This window comes from Gorilla gorilla, chromosome 7 (assembly GCF_029281585.2).
Source record: "Gorilla gorilla gorilla isolate KB3781 chromosome 7, NHGRI_mGorGor1-v2.1_pri, whole genome shotgun sequence".
Lineage (NCBI taxonomy): Eukaryota > Metazoa > Chordata > Mammalia > Primates > Hominidae > Gorilla > Gorilla gorilla.
The window spans coordinates 146,238,743-146,255,140 of NC_073231.2; the positions used below are offsets into that span (position 1 = coordinate 146,238,743).

Below are 16,398 nucleotides of genomic sequence, written 5' to 3' on the forward strand. Positions count from 1 at the left end.
GGATTGCTTGAGGCCAGGAGTTCCAGACAAGCCTGGGCAACATGGACAGACCCCGTCATTACAAATAAAAAATAAAAAATTAGCCAGGCGCGGTGGCGTGCACCTGTAGTTACAGCTACTTGGTCATCTGAGTGAGGCCAAGTGAGGTAGGAGGATGAGGGTGGGAGGATTGGTTGAGTCAAGGATTTTGAGGTTACAGTGAGCTGTGATCATGCTACTGCACTCCAGACTGGGCAACAGAGCAAGACCCTGTCTCAAAAAAAAAAAAATGGGTGGGTGCAGTGGCTCACGCCTGTAACCCCAGCACTTTGGGAGGCCTGAAGCAGGCAGATTGCTTGAGCCAGAAGTTCAAGACAAGCCTGGGCAACATGGTAAAACCCCATCTCTACAAAAAATACAAAAAAAATAGCTGGGCATGGTGTTGCACACCTGTAGTCCCAGCACACAGGAAGCCAGAGGTGGGGGGATCACCTGAACCTGGGAGATAAAGGCTGCAATGAACCGTGATCACGCCACTGCACTGCAGCCTGGGCAACAGAACAAAACCCTGTCTCAAAAAAAAAAAAGAAAGAAAGAAAGAAACACTCTTAGATATCAAGTAAACTACTAAAATAGATAAAATATGGTGCTGAAGAAAAGAAAGATTCATAGAAAGGAATGAGAAGTTAATATGTGAAAATATTTAGTACAGGTAAGAATTCAAATCAAAAAGAAAAAAATATAAATTCAATACATTGTGGTGCAACAATGAGGTAATGACCTGGAAAAAATAAATTGTATTCTTCTGTCATAATGCACACAAAATAAATTACAGATAATTAGGTAATTATAAAAATATTTTAAATGCTAATAACGGTGAATACAGATATATGTTTGCATAGATTATCTCAGCTTATCTTAACTACAGCTCTATGAGATGATGGGTACTGTTATCATCCTCATTTTAGAGATTAAAAAACTAAGGAAAAGAGTTTTATTCTATCATTAAGAAAGTATTTCTAAGCAGGCCAGGTGCAGTGGCCAATGCCTGTAATCCCAGAACTTTGGGAGGCCAAGGTGAGCAGATCACTTGAGGTCAGCAGTTCGAGACCAGCCTGGCCAACATGGTGAAGCTCTGTGTCTACTAAAAATATAAAAAATTAGCCGGGCATGGTGGCTCGCACCTGCAGTCCCGCTACTCAGGAGGCTGAGACAGGAGAATCGCTTGAATCCAGGAGGCAGAGGTTGCAGTGAGCCCAGATCATGCTGCTACACTCGAGCCTGGGCAACAGAGCGAGACTCTGTCTCCAAAAAAAAAAAAAAAAAGATATTTCTAAGCATAATGCCAAACTCCTGGCCTCAAGTGACCCGCCCACCTAGGCTTCCCAAAGTGCTGGGATTACAGGCATGAGCCAATGCACTCAGCTGTATGGCAAGTATTTTTCAAAAATAATAGCTAGTGTTTGTTTACGGAGGAGTAAATTGTTAATGACCTTTTTGGAGGACAATACAGGAATATATAACACTTTAAGAAAAGTATACTTTTTTTTTTTTTTGAGACGGAGTCTCACTCTGTAGCCTAAGCTGGAGTGCAGTGGTGTGATCTCGGCTCACTGCAACTTCTGCCTCCAGGGCTCAAGTGATTCTTGAGCCTCAGCCTCCCAAGTAGCTGGGACTACAGGTGCACACCACCACATCTGGCTAATTTTTTGTATTTTAGTAGAGACAGGGTTTCACCATGTTGCCCGGGGTGGTCTCAAACTCCTGAGCTCAGGCAATCTGCCTATATCAGCCTCCCAAAGTGCTGGAATTACAGGCGGGCGTGAGCCACTGTACCATGCCAAAAAAAAAACGTATACTCTTTAACTCAAGTCAACTTCTAGGAATTGTTCCCTTAAAAAAAAATCAATCCAAAAAGATGTATGCATAGGGGCATTTATCAGAGAACTGTTTACAATAGGGGGAAGAAAAAACAGAAATAAATAATAATCAGTAACAGGATTGGTGAAATAAATAATTCTACATCTTTTCACTCTCTATCAGAGGAGGAATTTGGAGAGTAACTTGAACATAACCTATGATAAATGTTAATATCATATCCAGGATAAATTTCTAGAAAAATTGAACCTAAAGGAATAAGGATACAAGAACACAAGAATATAGGGGCAAAAATGTTCAGTAAAGCATTTTTTCTAATTCACAGTGGAAAAGTGAGAAAGCCTAAGTATGCATCCACGAGAGAATAATTAAGCAAATTAAGACAAGCTGTGAAATCTGTAAGAGCAGGCATTTCATCTTGTTCTAGGTGCTGTTTATGAGCATGTCTCACAAAATGTCTTGATGAATACATGACTACATCCACATTTTGGAAAACCTTTCCACACTCTCTGAAAGAAGCAAGCAGGATTTTAGAAAACCTTTCCACATGCTCTGAAAGAAGCAAGCAGGTCCGGAGGCGAGAGTACACCTGTGGTCTATGAGATACTGCTGAGTGGGTAAAGCAAGTGCAGAATAACATACTATGATCCCATTTTCATAAATAAGATGTGCGCGTGTATGTGAGCATGTGTGTGTATGTGCATGTGTGCGCACGTGTGAGCATGCGTGTACGTGCATGCGTGTACGTGCATGTGTGTGCGCATGAGCATGTGTGTGTACACGCATGTGTGTGTGCGTGTGAGCATGCTTGTACGTGCATGTATGTGTGAACATGTGTGTATGTGTATGTGTGTGAGCATGTGTGTGTACATGCCTTTGTGCGGGTGTGAGCATGCGCGTGTACGTGCCTGTGTGCGGGTGTGAGCATGCGTGTGTACGTGCATTGTGTGCGGGTGTGAGCGTGCGTGTGTACATGCATGTGTGTGTGTGAGCATGTGTGTGTACGTGCATGTGTGCACGTGTGTGTGAGCATGTGCGTGTGTGTGAGCATGTGCGTGTGTGTGTGTGTGTCTCATAGGCATAAAGGTCATGGAGGCTATGGACCAAGTTGTTGATAATAAACCAAGTTGTTAATAAGAGTAGAGGAGGTAGAGGACTTTCATTTTTTTACTTGATGCCACTCTTCGGCACAACTTTTCTTTTCCAGTATTTTAGTAAGCACATTTGGAATGCGAAATTGTTTTCAATCCAAACTAAAAAGAAGGGTGCCTCCATAAGATGGAATGCTCTACAGGTCACTGAAAATTATGCCATGGAAGATTTCAACAGCATAGAAAACACAGACTAAAATGGGTCACCACACAGTACATAAGTATGCTCCATTCCTTAAAATATAAATAATATACATTGATAAAAGAACCAGAAAATAGATATAAAATATTAACAATCATTATCTGTGAGTACGCGGGCCATGATAGCCTTTTTTCTCCCTTTTCCAAATTTATTATACTAAACCTACACTGTTTTGAATCAGAAAAAGAAAGAAAACATTTTAGGCATATAGTACTATGCATTAGAGACCAAGACATGAATACTTACAGAAATAAATAATTAAGAGACACTGCAGCATTACACAATGTAAAATGGAAACTTCTGATTAAAACAACACAACTGTGTAAAAAATTCACAAAGCCATAAAATCACCTTGCTGTAATAGGAAATCGCCTCTTTATACTTGTCAATTATGTCTTCAGGGCTAAGGCAGTTCTTAGCACGTCCGATCTCAGTACTGGTGTCAGGGTTGATGCCATTGGTGGTGAGGGCACCTGCAAACCAAGAGGAAGAAAAGAAATAATCTTTTGCTTTTTCTGTATTATTTCTTTGTTAAAGAGGAGCATGAATAAGACAAAACTTAAATATGCCCTACTGAAATTTAAATAATGTAAGTGTTTAGTCTTCACAGCTTATATGCTTCCTATAATAGCCTTGCTATCAAAGCATTGTATTAAATGTTAGTTAACTCAAAATAAGTTTTCCTCCCTTTTGAAATTTTTTATTGAAGAACATGAAAAGCATTACATAAAAGTAACATATTTACAGTAACTAGCTCAATTGTCTTGAAGGCAATGGTGAAGTCAGCACACATTCTCTCATAGCTTGAAGCTCTTCATGTTAGCAAGAAACCACCCCTCATCCTCAAAGGAGGTCAACTATGCAAAAGCATTTTCTGAACCACACGGCATTAAAAAAAAAAATTATAAATGATAGTATGCTTTCTATGCCTTTTTCTATTTCTGACCAACTCCTATCAATAAGCAGAAGCGTCTGATTCCCCAGCCACCAGACGCACATGGACAAGCATTTTGGAGCAACTTCCATTTAAAGAATATAACCAACTAAACAGAGAACTCTGGCAGAAAAAAAATAAAGATAAAATATTCATTGACTTCACAGAACACTCAAAAAATATTCTCCTAAATCTCAATAGCAGGGAAAGCTGGGCTTCTATGAAACCACTTTTTTAGCTTACAGAGAGTGAGCATCTCCCACAAATCCTGTTTCCCTTGCGCTGCTGGGAGGCTCAGGGATGAGCTTGCCACCCATCTGTATAAGCTCACAAGGCCAAAGACGTGCATCTCACACTGCCCTCATCCCCTGTGCAGCTCACTTCTTACCCTTGTTTTCTAATCTTGGTCCAGTTTTTTCAACTGCTTATTGTTTGTTCTCTAATTCTGTAAGCTGCCTCAAAAGGTTTTTTGGAACAGAAGAATAAACAGGTAAGTGGAGAGATGGATAGACAAATGGAAGGAGAACTCTAAGAAAAGGAGAACGAAGCATTTCATGTGCAAAATCCTCTTCTGGTGAGGGAAGAAAGAACTGTAACAGAACTGTGGAGAGGCAGGTGGTTTAGGACTTTGTTTCCTGCTGATTTTGTGAAAATCACAGCAAGAGACAAGAGGGAAGAACTATAAATGATAATAGAAAAGGGCATGCTTGGAAAAATATATCTCAAATATGCACTTTTTAAAGAATAGATCCAAATCAGCAAGACCTGGTGACATAAATTGTGGGTAAAGAATTGAGAACTCCATCCCCCAGGTACCAGGCACCCCTTCGAGCAGTGAGCATTCACACAGATTGTTATAATGCCATAGGGGCAAAAGCGACATTTTTTCACACTCAGCGGAAGCAGGACCTACGTCAGGAACATCCACACGTGTCATCATCCACAGCAACTCTATGAGAGTATTCTTAGTGTACCCCATCTCTGCAGGGGAGGAGACAAGATCCTACAGAGGTTAAATCTCCTTACTAGTTCTCACAATTACAGAGCTGGTGACCCCAAGTAGGAGGCCATCTTGGGCCTATGTTCTTAACGACAGAAGTGTGGTGCTTTGTGTGCTTTTCATGCTTATAATACATTTGTTTCTAGCATAAGTTAATATTTAATAAGTGACAAGGAGTCTTGATTTATTTCATTAGCTATAATGAATTATCTTTACATTGTTGAGTTTTACTCTTTTTTTTTCCCTTGGAGAAATGGTGGGGGGCGGGGGTCAGAATGAGGTGGGCTTTTCACTCTTCATATGGTATCTCATCTCTTCTCTGAGGAGTAAATGATGAAAGCATAAGAGGGAAATCCCCCCCCACGGAGAAGGAACAAGTGCTCCCTCCATCTTTTAAAGAAAGGGCATCTCCAGTCATGAGGGCTAATTTGATCAACTTAATTTCTTTTTTCTTTTTTTTTTTTTTGAAACAGAGTCTCTCTCTGTCACCCAGGCTGGAGTGCAGTGGCACGATCTCAGCTCGCTACAATCCCCCTCCTTGCTACAATCAAGTGATTCTCCTGCCTCAGCCTCCCAAGCAGCTGGGATGACAGGCACCCACCAGCAAGCCCCACTAATTTTTGTATTTTTAGTAGAGATGGGGTTTCACCATGTTGGCCAAGCTGGTCTTGAACTCCTGACCTCAAGTGATCTGTCCAACTCGACCTCCCAAAGTGCTGGAATTACAGGTGTGAGCCACTGCACCCAGCTGATAAACTTAATTTCAACATCAAGGCTAGAGGAAAAATTTCTATGTGGAGCAACCAAGAAAAATATAAACCATAGGAAAATAACAAGAGCATCGCTCCCAAGAGAGCTTAGTGGGTCAGACCAATTTAATTTCATTCAACAAAAGACTAATAAGTTCTAGAAACACCAGTAAGCCATAGATTTGATCTTTCTTGACATCTGTAAAGTTGTGACAGCCCGTATGAGATGTCATCATGAACTAGTGAACCAGAGCCATCAAGACCCATAGCCTGTAGATTACAGGCAGGAAAACCAATGCCACAGGAGGCTAAGACCTAGATGGGAGGAGAGACAAAGAAAGAGCATGGATGAGAAGTCACGGGGAGGGCAGAAGGCTGAAAAAGGCACCACCACAAAGGTTCTCAAGTATCAGCCCAACAATGCTTTCATCATTCACTAAAGAGATAGGTTAGCTGCTACCACACAAGACTGTATACAAGGCACAAAACTGGAAACCCAGACATACACATAAGATAAAGCAAAAAAAAGAAGGAAGACAGCAGAGATGGATGCCACTTGAGAAAGGTTTGCCTTTCTCTCCTAGAGAGAAGAACAAAAAGGGCTTAGATACACCAAGAACCAGTGTGGCAATAATTTCAGCAATGGCTAACAGGCTAGCACCAGCCTGGGTCACTAACATCTGCTGTCCAACTACAAAACAAAAACCCTGCTACGTGGGCACTGTGGGCTTTATTTTGCAGAGGAATGGCAGGAAGACAAGGCATCCATAAGCCACAGTGTGGGATCGAGTCCTCCAGCACCAGGACACAGTGCCTGGAATCACCAGGGCCAAGATGGACTTTTTAATAATGGTCTGCGACACCTGAGTGGCCATTTGGAAAAAAAAAAATCAAACCCACACCTCACAGGAGACACAAGAGTAAACTCCAAATGGATCTGAGATCTGAAGGTAAAACAGAAAACCATAGTTCAAAAAACACAGGTAAATTCCTCTAAAACCTGAACAAAGGAGAAGGCTCTCTATCACACAAACCTAAACGCAATGAAAGACTAATACATTCAACCACATAAAAACGCAGCAAAATTGCTATAAACACAGCAAAACATAAATGATAATCTGATTTAAAAATATATGCAACGTATATCACAAACGGCTAGTTCCACATATATCAAGGTCACAAAAGTTGAAAGAGAAAAACACAACTAAAAATCCAACAGAAAAAAAAAATGGCCAAAAGATTTGGGCAGATAATTCATAAAAGAAAAACATAAAAATGACCCTTAAGCATTTAAAAAGATATTCAACTTCATTAATGGTAAGAGATGCCATTTGTCACGTATCTAGTTGGCAAAAATGTTAAAAGCCTGACAACACACAGTGTTGGTGTATATATGGAGAAAACACTCGCATGCACTGCTACTGTGAGTGCGAATGATGCGGCCTTTATGAAGAAGACTTTGGCAGGATCTAGTAACACTACATTTATGTTTACTTTTTGACCCAGTAATTCACTTCTAGGAATTTACACTGAAGACACACCTTCAACAGTACAGAAACATACCTATGCAATGTGATTTGCTGATATATTATCTGTAACTCCCAAACACTGGAAACAATCAAACATCCACATGCAGAAGAGTGGTGAAATAAAACCCGGTACCTGCACACTTAGTGTGCCACGCAGCTGTGAAAGTGGACGAGAAAGATCGCCATAAGCTGATATGGACTAATCTCCAGGATATATTAGCAACCAAAATAGAACAAAAAACACCAAGTACAAAAGAATATGTGTAATATCTTACCTTTTGCACAAGAAAAAGAATTAAGAACATCAATGTGTTTATTTAAAAAATAAGAAGAAGAAGAAAAGGCCAGGAACAAATGATATAAGGGTAGGGAAACAAGGTGGAAAGAATAGGAGAGGCGCTGGGTGCGGTGGCTCACACCTATAACCCCAGCACTTTGGGAGGCCAAGGAAGGCTCCTGGGTTGAGCCCAGGAGTTCAAGACTAGCCTGAGCAACGTGGCAAAATCCCATCTCCACGAAAAAACACATGAAAATTAGCCAGGCATGGTGGCACACGCCTGTGATTCCCAGCTACTTGGGAGGCTGAGGCAGGAGGACTGCTTGAGCCCAGAAGGCCAAGGCTGCAGTGAGCTGTGATCATGCCACTGCACTCCAGCCTGGGCGAGAGCATGAGACCTTGTCTCCAAAAAAAAAAAAAAAAAAAAAATAGGAGAGGAAGTGGCACTTCTCTGGGTAACCCTTTTTATACAGTTTTGATTTTTGGAATCATATTAACATTTTATATAGATTTGACCAGGCGCAATGGCTCATGCCTGTAAGCCCTGCCCTTTAGGAGGCTGCGGCAGACAGATCGCCCGAGGCCAGGAGTTCAAGACCAGCCTGGCCAACATGGTAAAACCCCAGCTCTATTAAAAATACAAAACTTAGCCAGACATGGTGGCATGCGCCTGTAGTCCCAACTACTCAGGAGGCTGAGGCACAAGAATTGCTTCAACCCGGGAAGCGGAGATTGCAGTGAGCCAAGATCATGCCACTGCACTCCAGCCTGGGCAACAGAGTGAGACTCCATCTCAAAAATAAAACAACAACAAAAAAAAGGCCGGGCGCAGTGGCTCACACCTGTAATCCCAGCACTTCGGAAGGCCGAGGCGGGCGGACCACAAGGTCAGGAGATCAAAACCATCCTGGCTAACATGGTGAAACTCCATCTCTACTAAAAATACAAAAAATTAGCCAGGCGTGGTGGCGGGCACCTGTAGTCCCAGCTACTTGGGAGGCTGAGGCAGGAGAATGGCGTGAACCCAGGAGGCAGAGCTTGCAGTGAGCCGAGACTGTACCACTGCATTCTAGCCTGGGTGACAGAGCGAGACTGTCTCAAAAAAAAAAAATTATATAGATTTAGAAATATAAAACAGCAACTCAAAGAACTGTAAAAATAAAAAAAGGAAAAAAGATTTAAAAAATCAGCAAAGATGGGGAAACTCATTAATGATATATAAACAGAAATAATTACATTTCAAATAACATAATCACACTGACAGGAAGCATTAAAGGACAAATCCAAGTAACCTCTGACTGCAGCACCCTGTGTATTTATCCTTGGTATCATGACCAAGTATCATGACCAAAAGAACCACAACGAATCCTTGAACTCTAACTCTAGGTAGGGGTTTTGTTAGTTAGTTAGTATGAACTTGACATAACAGTAGAACTTCTCAAAGGGCCTAGAATCAATGAACCTTAGTAGCAATGAGCATGCTTAGTGACCAGACCTTGGTTTCTAAATACCACTTTCCAACAAAAGAAACTAAAACTCCTTAGAAAAATGTCCGATTCCAGAGCTGGAACAGGGAAAGTACAAAATGAACCTAAAATATCTTTCTATGTTTTTGAGATGGAGTCTCATTCTTGTCGCCCAAGGCTGGAGTGCAGTGGCAAAATCTTGGCTCACTGTAACCTCCGCCTCCCAGGTTCAAGCGATTCTCCTGCCTCAGCCTGCCAAGTGGCTGGGATTACAGGCATCCACCACCACGCTCAGCTAATTTTTGTATTTTTAGTACAGACGGGGTTTTGCCATGTTGCCCAGGCTGGTCTTGAACTCCTGACCTTAGGTGATCTGCCTGCCTCAGATTCCCAAAGTGCTGGGATTACAGGTATGAGCCACCGCGCCCGGCCTGAACCTAAAATATCTGGAGCCTGAAAGTAAACATATGTTCAATAACTGATCGAGGAACATGTCAAAAGGTTTTAAGAATCAGCTTGAAGAGCTTCCATTGGCCAAATCTAGCCAATGAGCTACAAAATAAAGAATAATAGCAATGGATTAGAACCTACTAAAAAAATAATGATCCATAAGTCCATAACAATAAGTGGATGGATGGAAAGAAAGAAGGAGAAAAGAAAAAAAAAAGCTCCTGCTTATAGTAAAATGCGAATAAACACATAAGGAATGATGAAGCAAGAAAATCGCCATTTGGCAGCCAGCACAGTAATAACTGACTCAGGTGAAACTCTTCACTGAATCAGCCAGAACCAGTGGGTGAAAGTGTGATGACAAACAAGACGTATACAGTCTCAAACTATTTCCCACAAATTACTTATTATTTACATCGAGAAAAATAGTAACTTTACAGTGGAAAACTCCATCAGACTCCACTTTAACCAATTATCAAAGTTAGCCTCACCAGTGATGGGACAAATGAACCTCATGTGCCTCTGATTTAATGCATGATGGATCACTTACTTGACCCCTCCCTCTGCCCTGCCAAAATGCAAAACCTCATAATCATAAAGCAACTTCAGGCAAACACAAAGTGAGAACATTCCACAAAATAAATGGCCTGCATTCTTCAGAAATATCAATTATCATGAAAAACGAAGATAGGCTGAGACGATACTAAGTGCCATAGACACTAAATGCCGTGTGTGATCCTGGACTGGATCCCGCATCAGGAAATAGAACTGCTGTACTGGAACAGCTGGTGGAATGCAAATAAGGTCTGGGGGGTAGATAAAGGTATTGAATGCATCAACGTTAAATTCTCTGATTTTAATCACTGTACTGTTTATGTGAATGACCTTGTCCTTAGGAAATGCACACCGAGGTATTCAGGACAGGGCCTCAGGTCTACAACTCACTGTCAAATCGCTCAAAAAAAACTTTGTATATGCACAGAAATCAAACAATAAAGCAAATGATAACAACTGGGAAATACGGGTGAAGAGTACATCAGAATTATCTTTACCACTCTTTCATAAGATTTATAAGTTTTAAATTATTTCAAAATCAACAGTTTAAAAAAAATTAGAATTACGGTAAACTCATTAAGCTATAAAACAATTCTATTATATTAAAAACAGGATGCATTTCGTAAAGACAAAAGCGCTAAAACATATACAACTGGGAATATAAATGAAATGAAAATGGGGAAGATAAATTATAAATTAAGATCATAGGCCATGATCCACTGGTCTTTGTGTCTGGGAAAGGAAAGGAAAAAGGAAAGGAAAGGACATAGGCCATGAGCAGAATGAGTCACTTTATCACTTACACACTCATAACACTCGCTAAGTGCCAGGTGCTGAGCTGGGCACGGGGAATCCACTGCCACAGCACTGTGTGCAATAATTAAGAAGTCGCCACCCAGGTCGGGCACGGTGGCTCACGTCTGTAATCCCAGCACTCTGGGAGGCCGAGGCAGGTAGATCACCTGAGGTCAGGAGTTCAAGACCAGCCTGGCCAACATGGTGAAACCCCATCTCTACTAAAAATACAAAAATTGGCTGGGTGTGGTGGCACAAGCCTGTAATCCCAGCTACTCAGGAGGCTGAGGCAGGAGAATCGCTTGAACCAGGGAAGCAGAGGTTGCAGTGAGCTGAGATCACACATTGCACTCCAGCCTGGGCAACAAAAGCGAGACTGTCTCAAAAAAAATAATAATATATAAATAAATAGTCATCATCTGGACACCATGATGAAAGGAACATAAGCGTCAGGCCAGCCTTTGGCTTTACTGACAGCTGCCAGACACCTACTGAAGAACCAAGTCTTTTTTTTTTTTTTTTATACTTTAAGTTTTAGGGTACATGTGCACAATGTGCAGGTTAGTTACATATGTATACATGTGCCATGCTGGTGTACTGCACCCAGTAACTCGTCATTTAGCATTAGGTATATCTCCTAAAGCTATCCCTCCCCCCTCCCCCCACCCCACAACCGTCCTCAGAGTGTGATGTTCCCCTTCCTGTGTCCATGTGTTCTCATTGTTCAATTCCCACCTATGAGTGAGAATATGCGGTGGTTGGTTTTTTGTTCTTGCGATAGTTTACTGAGAATGATGATTTCCAATTTCATCCACGTCCCTACAAAGGACATGAACTCATCCTTTTTTATGGCTGCATAGTATTCCATGGTGTATATGTGCCACATTTTCTTAATCCAGTCTATCATTGATGGACATTTGGATTGGTTCCAAGTCTTTGCTATTGTGAATAGTGCCGCGATAAACACACGTGTGCGTGTGTCTTTATAGCAGCATGATTTATAGTCCTTTGGGTTTATACCCAGTAAGGAACCAAGTCTTGAAGGAAGGTCTGATTCTTTTTCTTCCCCAGGAACATAAAAATTCTGGAATAAGACTGGAGATACATCATCAAAAGAATTAAAGGGAAATTGACCCAAGAAGAAATATGAAGAAGTTGTGGTTTTTAAGCAAGCTGAAAGAAGACAAAAGAAGCATGACCAAAAAATATTCTACAGTAGAAATTTTTAAAAAATAAAAATAAAAAGAAGGCCAGGAGCAGTGACTTACACCAAAAATCCCAGCACTTTGGGAGGCTAAGGCAGGAAGATCACTTGAGCCTAGGAGTTCGAGACCAGCATGGGCAACATAGTGAGATCTACAAAAAATCTAAAACTTAACCAGGCATGGTGTCATGGCCCTGTAGTCCCAGCTACTTTAGAGGCTGAGGTGGGAGGATTGCTTGAGCCTGAGAGGTTGAGGCTGCAATGAGCCATGATCATGCCACTGCACTCCAGCCTGGGTGACAGAGAGAGACCCTGTCTCAAAATAAATAAATAAATAAACAAATAAATAACTGAAATCATTTAAATGTGTGCTCCAACCACAACAGAATTCTTTTTTTATAACAGAACTATTTTAGATATCAACAACAGAATGAAATTTGGGGAATTCACAAATACTTGGAAATTAAATAGCACACACCTAAATAACCAATGGGTCAAAGAAGAAATCACAAGACAAATTAGAAAACACTTTTTTTTTTTAATTTGAGACAGGTTCTCTCTCTGTCCCCCAGTCTGGAGTGCAGTGGTGCGATCTTGGCTCATTGCAACCTCTGCCTCCCAGGTTCAAGCAATTCTCCTGCCTCAGCCTCCCCAGTAGCTGGGATTACAGACATGCCAACATGCCCAACTAATTTTTGTATTTTTAGTAGAGATGGGTTTTCACCATGTTGGCCAGGCTGGTCTTGAACTCCTGACCTCAAATGATCTGCCTGCCTCAGCCTCCCAAAGTACTGGGATTACAGGCATGAGCCACCACGCCTGGCCTAGAAATTAGAAAATACTTTGATTAGCTGGGTATGATGTCATGTGCCTATAGACTCAGCTACTTGGGAGGCGGCAGCAGGAGGATCTCTTGAGCCCAGGAATTCTAGGCTGCAGTGAGCTGTAATCGCCACTGCACTCCAGCCTGGGCAACAGAGTAGAACCTTGTCTAAAAATAAGAAGAAGAAAATAAAAATAAAAATAATTGGAAAAAAAATACTTTGAGCTGAAAACTGGCCAGGTATAGTGGCTCACACCTATAATCCCAGCACTTTAGGAGGCCAAGGTGGCCAGATCACTTGCGGTCAGGAGTTCAAGATGACCTAGGCCAACATGGTGAAACCCCATCTCTACTAAAAATACAAAAAATTAGCCGGGCGTGGTGGTGCACACCTGTAATCCCAGTTACTCGGGAAGCTGAGGCAGGAGAATAGCTTGAACCCAGGAGATGGAGGTTGCAACTGAGCCGAGATCATGCCACTGCACTCCAGCCTGGGTGACAGAGTGAGTCTCTGTCACACAAAAAAAAAGAAAAGAAAAAGAATACTTTGAGCTGAAAACAAAGCCATAATATACTAAAAATGATATGCCACAAAAGCAGTGCATAGAGGGCAATTTGTAGCTATAAATACTTACATTTTTTAAAAACAGGCCAGGTGCAGTGGCTCACATCCATAATCCCAGAAGTTTGGGAAGCAGAGGTGAGAAGATCACTTGAGGCCAGGAGTCCAAGACCGGGCTTGGTAACATAGAGAGACCCCATCTCTACAAAAATTTAAAAAGTAGGCAGGCATGGTGCATACCTGAAGTCCTAGCTACTCAGAGGCTGAGGCTGAAGGATCACTTGAGCACAGGAGACGACTATAGTGAACTATGACTGTACCATTGCACTCTACCCTGGGCGACAGAGCAAGACCTTGTCTCTTAAACCAGAAGAAAGAGCTCATGTCAACAACCTAAGAAACTAGAAAAAGAAGAGAAAATTAAATTCAAAGCAAACAGAAGAAAGGAAATAAAGATCAGAGCAGAAATAAATGAAAGGGGGAATTGAAAAACAATAGAGAAAAGTCAACAAAAACCAAAAGTTCATTCTTAAAACAACCACAAAATTATGAACTAGCTAAGAAGAGAGAAGAATCAAGTTACTAAAATCAGAGCTGAAAGAATAGACATTACTACCAACCTTACAGAAATAAATTGTAAGACGATATTATGAACAATTATACACCAATGAATTATCTAATTTAGATGAGTTGGGCAAATTCCCAGAAAGACACAAACTACTAAACCCAACTCAAGAAGATCTAGAAAATCTAAATAGACCCATAACAAGTAAAGTGATTGAATCAATAATCAAAAAATCTCTCAGAAAGAAAAGCCAGGCACACAATAATAGACAGAGAGCCAAATCATGAGTGAACTCCCATTCACAATTGCTTCAAAGAGAATAAAATACCTAGGAATACAACTTACAAGGGATGTGAAGGACCTCTTCAAGGAGAACTATAAACCACTGCTCAACGAAATAAGAGAGGACACAAACAAATGGAAAAACATCCCATGCTCATGGATAGGAAGAATCAATATCATGAAAATGGTCATACTGCCCCAAGTAATTTATAGATTCAATGCTATCCCCATCAAGCTACCATTAACTTTCTTGACAAAATTTTAAAAAACTACTTTAAATTTCATATGGAACCAAAAAAGAGCCCAAATAGCCAAGACAATCCTAAACAAAAAGAACAAAGCTGGAGGCATCACGCTACCTGACTTCAAACTATACTACAAGGCTACAGTAACCAAAACAGCATGGTACTGGTACCAAAACAGATATATAGACCAATGGAACAGAACAGAGGCCTCAGAAATAATGCCACACATCTACAACCATCTGATTTTTGACAAACCTGACAAAAACAAGCAATGAGGAAAAGATTCCCTATTTAATAAATGGTGTTGGGAAAACTGGCTAGCCATATGCAGAAAACTGAAACTGGACCCCTTCCTTACACCTTATACAAAAATTAACTCAAGATGGATTAAAGACTTAAAGGTAGGACCTAAAATCATAAAAATCTTAGAAGAAAACCTAGACAATACCATTCAGGACATAGGCATGGGCAAAGACTTCATAACTAAAACAGCAGTGGCAACAGAAGCCAAAATTGAGAAATGGGATCTAATTAAACTAAAGAGCTTCTACACAGGAAAAGAAACTATCTTCAGAGTCAACAGGCAACCTACAGAATGGGAGAAAATTTTTGCAATCTATCTATCTGACAAAGGGCTAATATCCAGAATCTATAAAGAACTTAAACAAATTTACAAGAAAAAAACAACCCCATCAAAAAGTCAGCAAAGGCGAAGGATATGAACAGACACTTCTCAAGAGAAGACATTTATGCGGCCAACAAACATACGAAAAAAGCTCATCATCACTGGTCATTAGAGAAATGCAAATCAAAACCACAATGAGATACCATCTCACGCCAGTTAGAATGGCGATCATTAAAAAGTCAGGAAACAACAGATTCTGGAGAGGATGTGGAGAAATAGGAATGCCTTTATACTGTTGGTGGGAGTGTAAATTAGTTCAACTATTGTGGAAGACAGTGTAGCGATTCCTCAAGGATCTAGAACCAGAAATATCATTTGACCCAGCAATCCCATTACTGGGTATATACCCAAAGGATTATAAATCATTCTACTATAAAGACACATGCACATGTATGTTTATTGCAGCACTGTTCACAATAGCAAAGACTTGGAACCAACCCAAATGCCCATCAATGATAGACTGCATAAAGAAAATGTGGCACATATACACCATGGAATACTACGCAGCCATAAAAAAGGATGACTTCATGTCCTTTGCAGGGACATAGATGAAGCTGGAAACCATCATTCTCAGCAAACTAACACAGGAACAGAAAACCAAACACCACATGTTCTCACTCATAAGTGGGAGCTGAACAATGATAACACATGGACACAGGGAGGGGAACATCACACACCAGGGCCTGTCAGGGAATGGGGGGCTAGGGGAAGGACAGCATTAGGAGAAATACTTAATGCAGATGATGGGTTGATGGGTGCAGCAAACCACCATGGCACATGTATACCTATATAACAAACCTGCACATTCTGCACGTGTATCCCAAAACTTAAAGTATAATAAAAAATAAAAATAAAGAAAGGCCAGGTACAGCTGTCTTCAATGGTGAATCCTACCAAATATTTAAGGACAAATTAACACCAATTCTTCATAAACTCTTCCAGAAAACATAAGAGGAAGGAACGTTAACCAATTCATTATATGAGGCTAATGTTGCCCTAATACCAAAACCAGAAACAGACATCAAAAGAAAACTACAGATCCACATTTCTTATTAATATAGACGCAA

At 40.8% G+C, this 16,398-nt stretch overlaps 1 protein-coding gene across 3 annotated transcripts in view; it reads right to left on the reverse strand.

The window, feature by feature from the left end:
* Positions 1-16,398, reverse strand: part of TRAPPC9 (trafficking protein particle complex subunit 9) — a 730,192-nt gene that overhangs the window by 672,185 nt on the left and 41,609 nt on the right. For all 3 annotated transcript variants that reach the window (XM_019032441.4, XM_004047569.5, XM_055349566.2), the window contains one exon: positions 3,562-3,683. In XM_019032441.4, the coding sequence (XP_018887986.2) occupies positions 3,562-3,683 (122 nt within the window). The remainder of the gene's footprint in view (positions 1-3,561; positions 3,684-16,398) is intronic.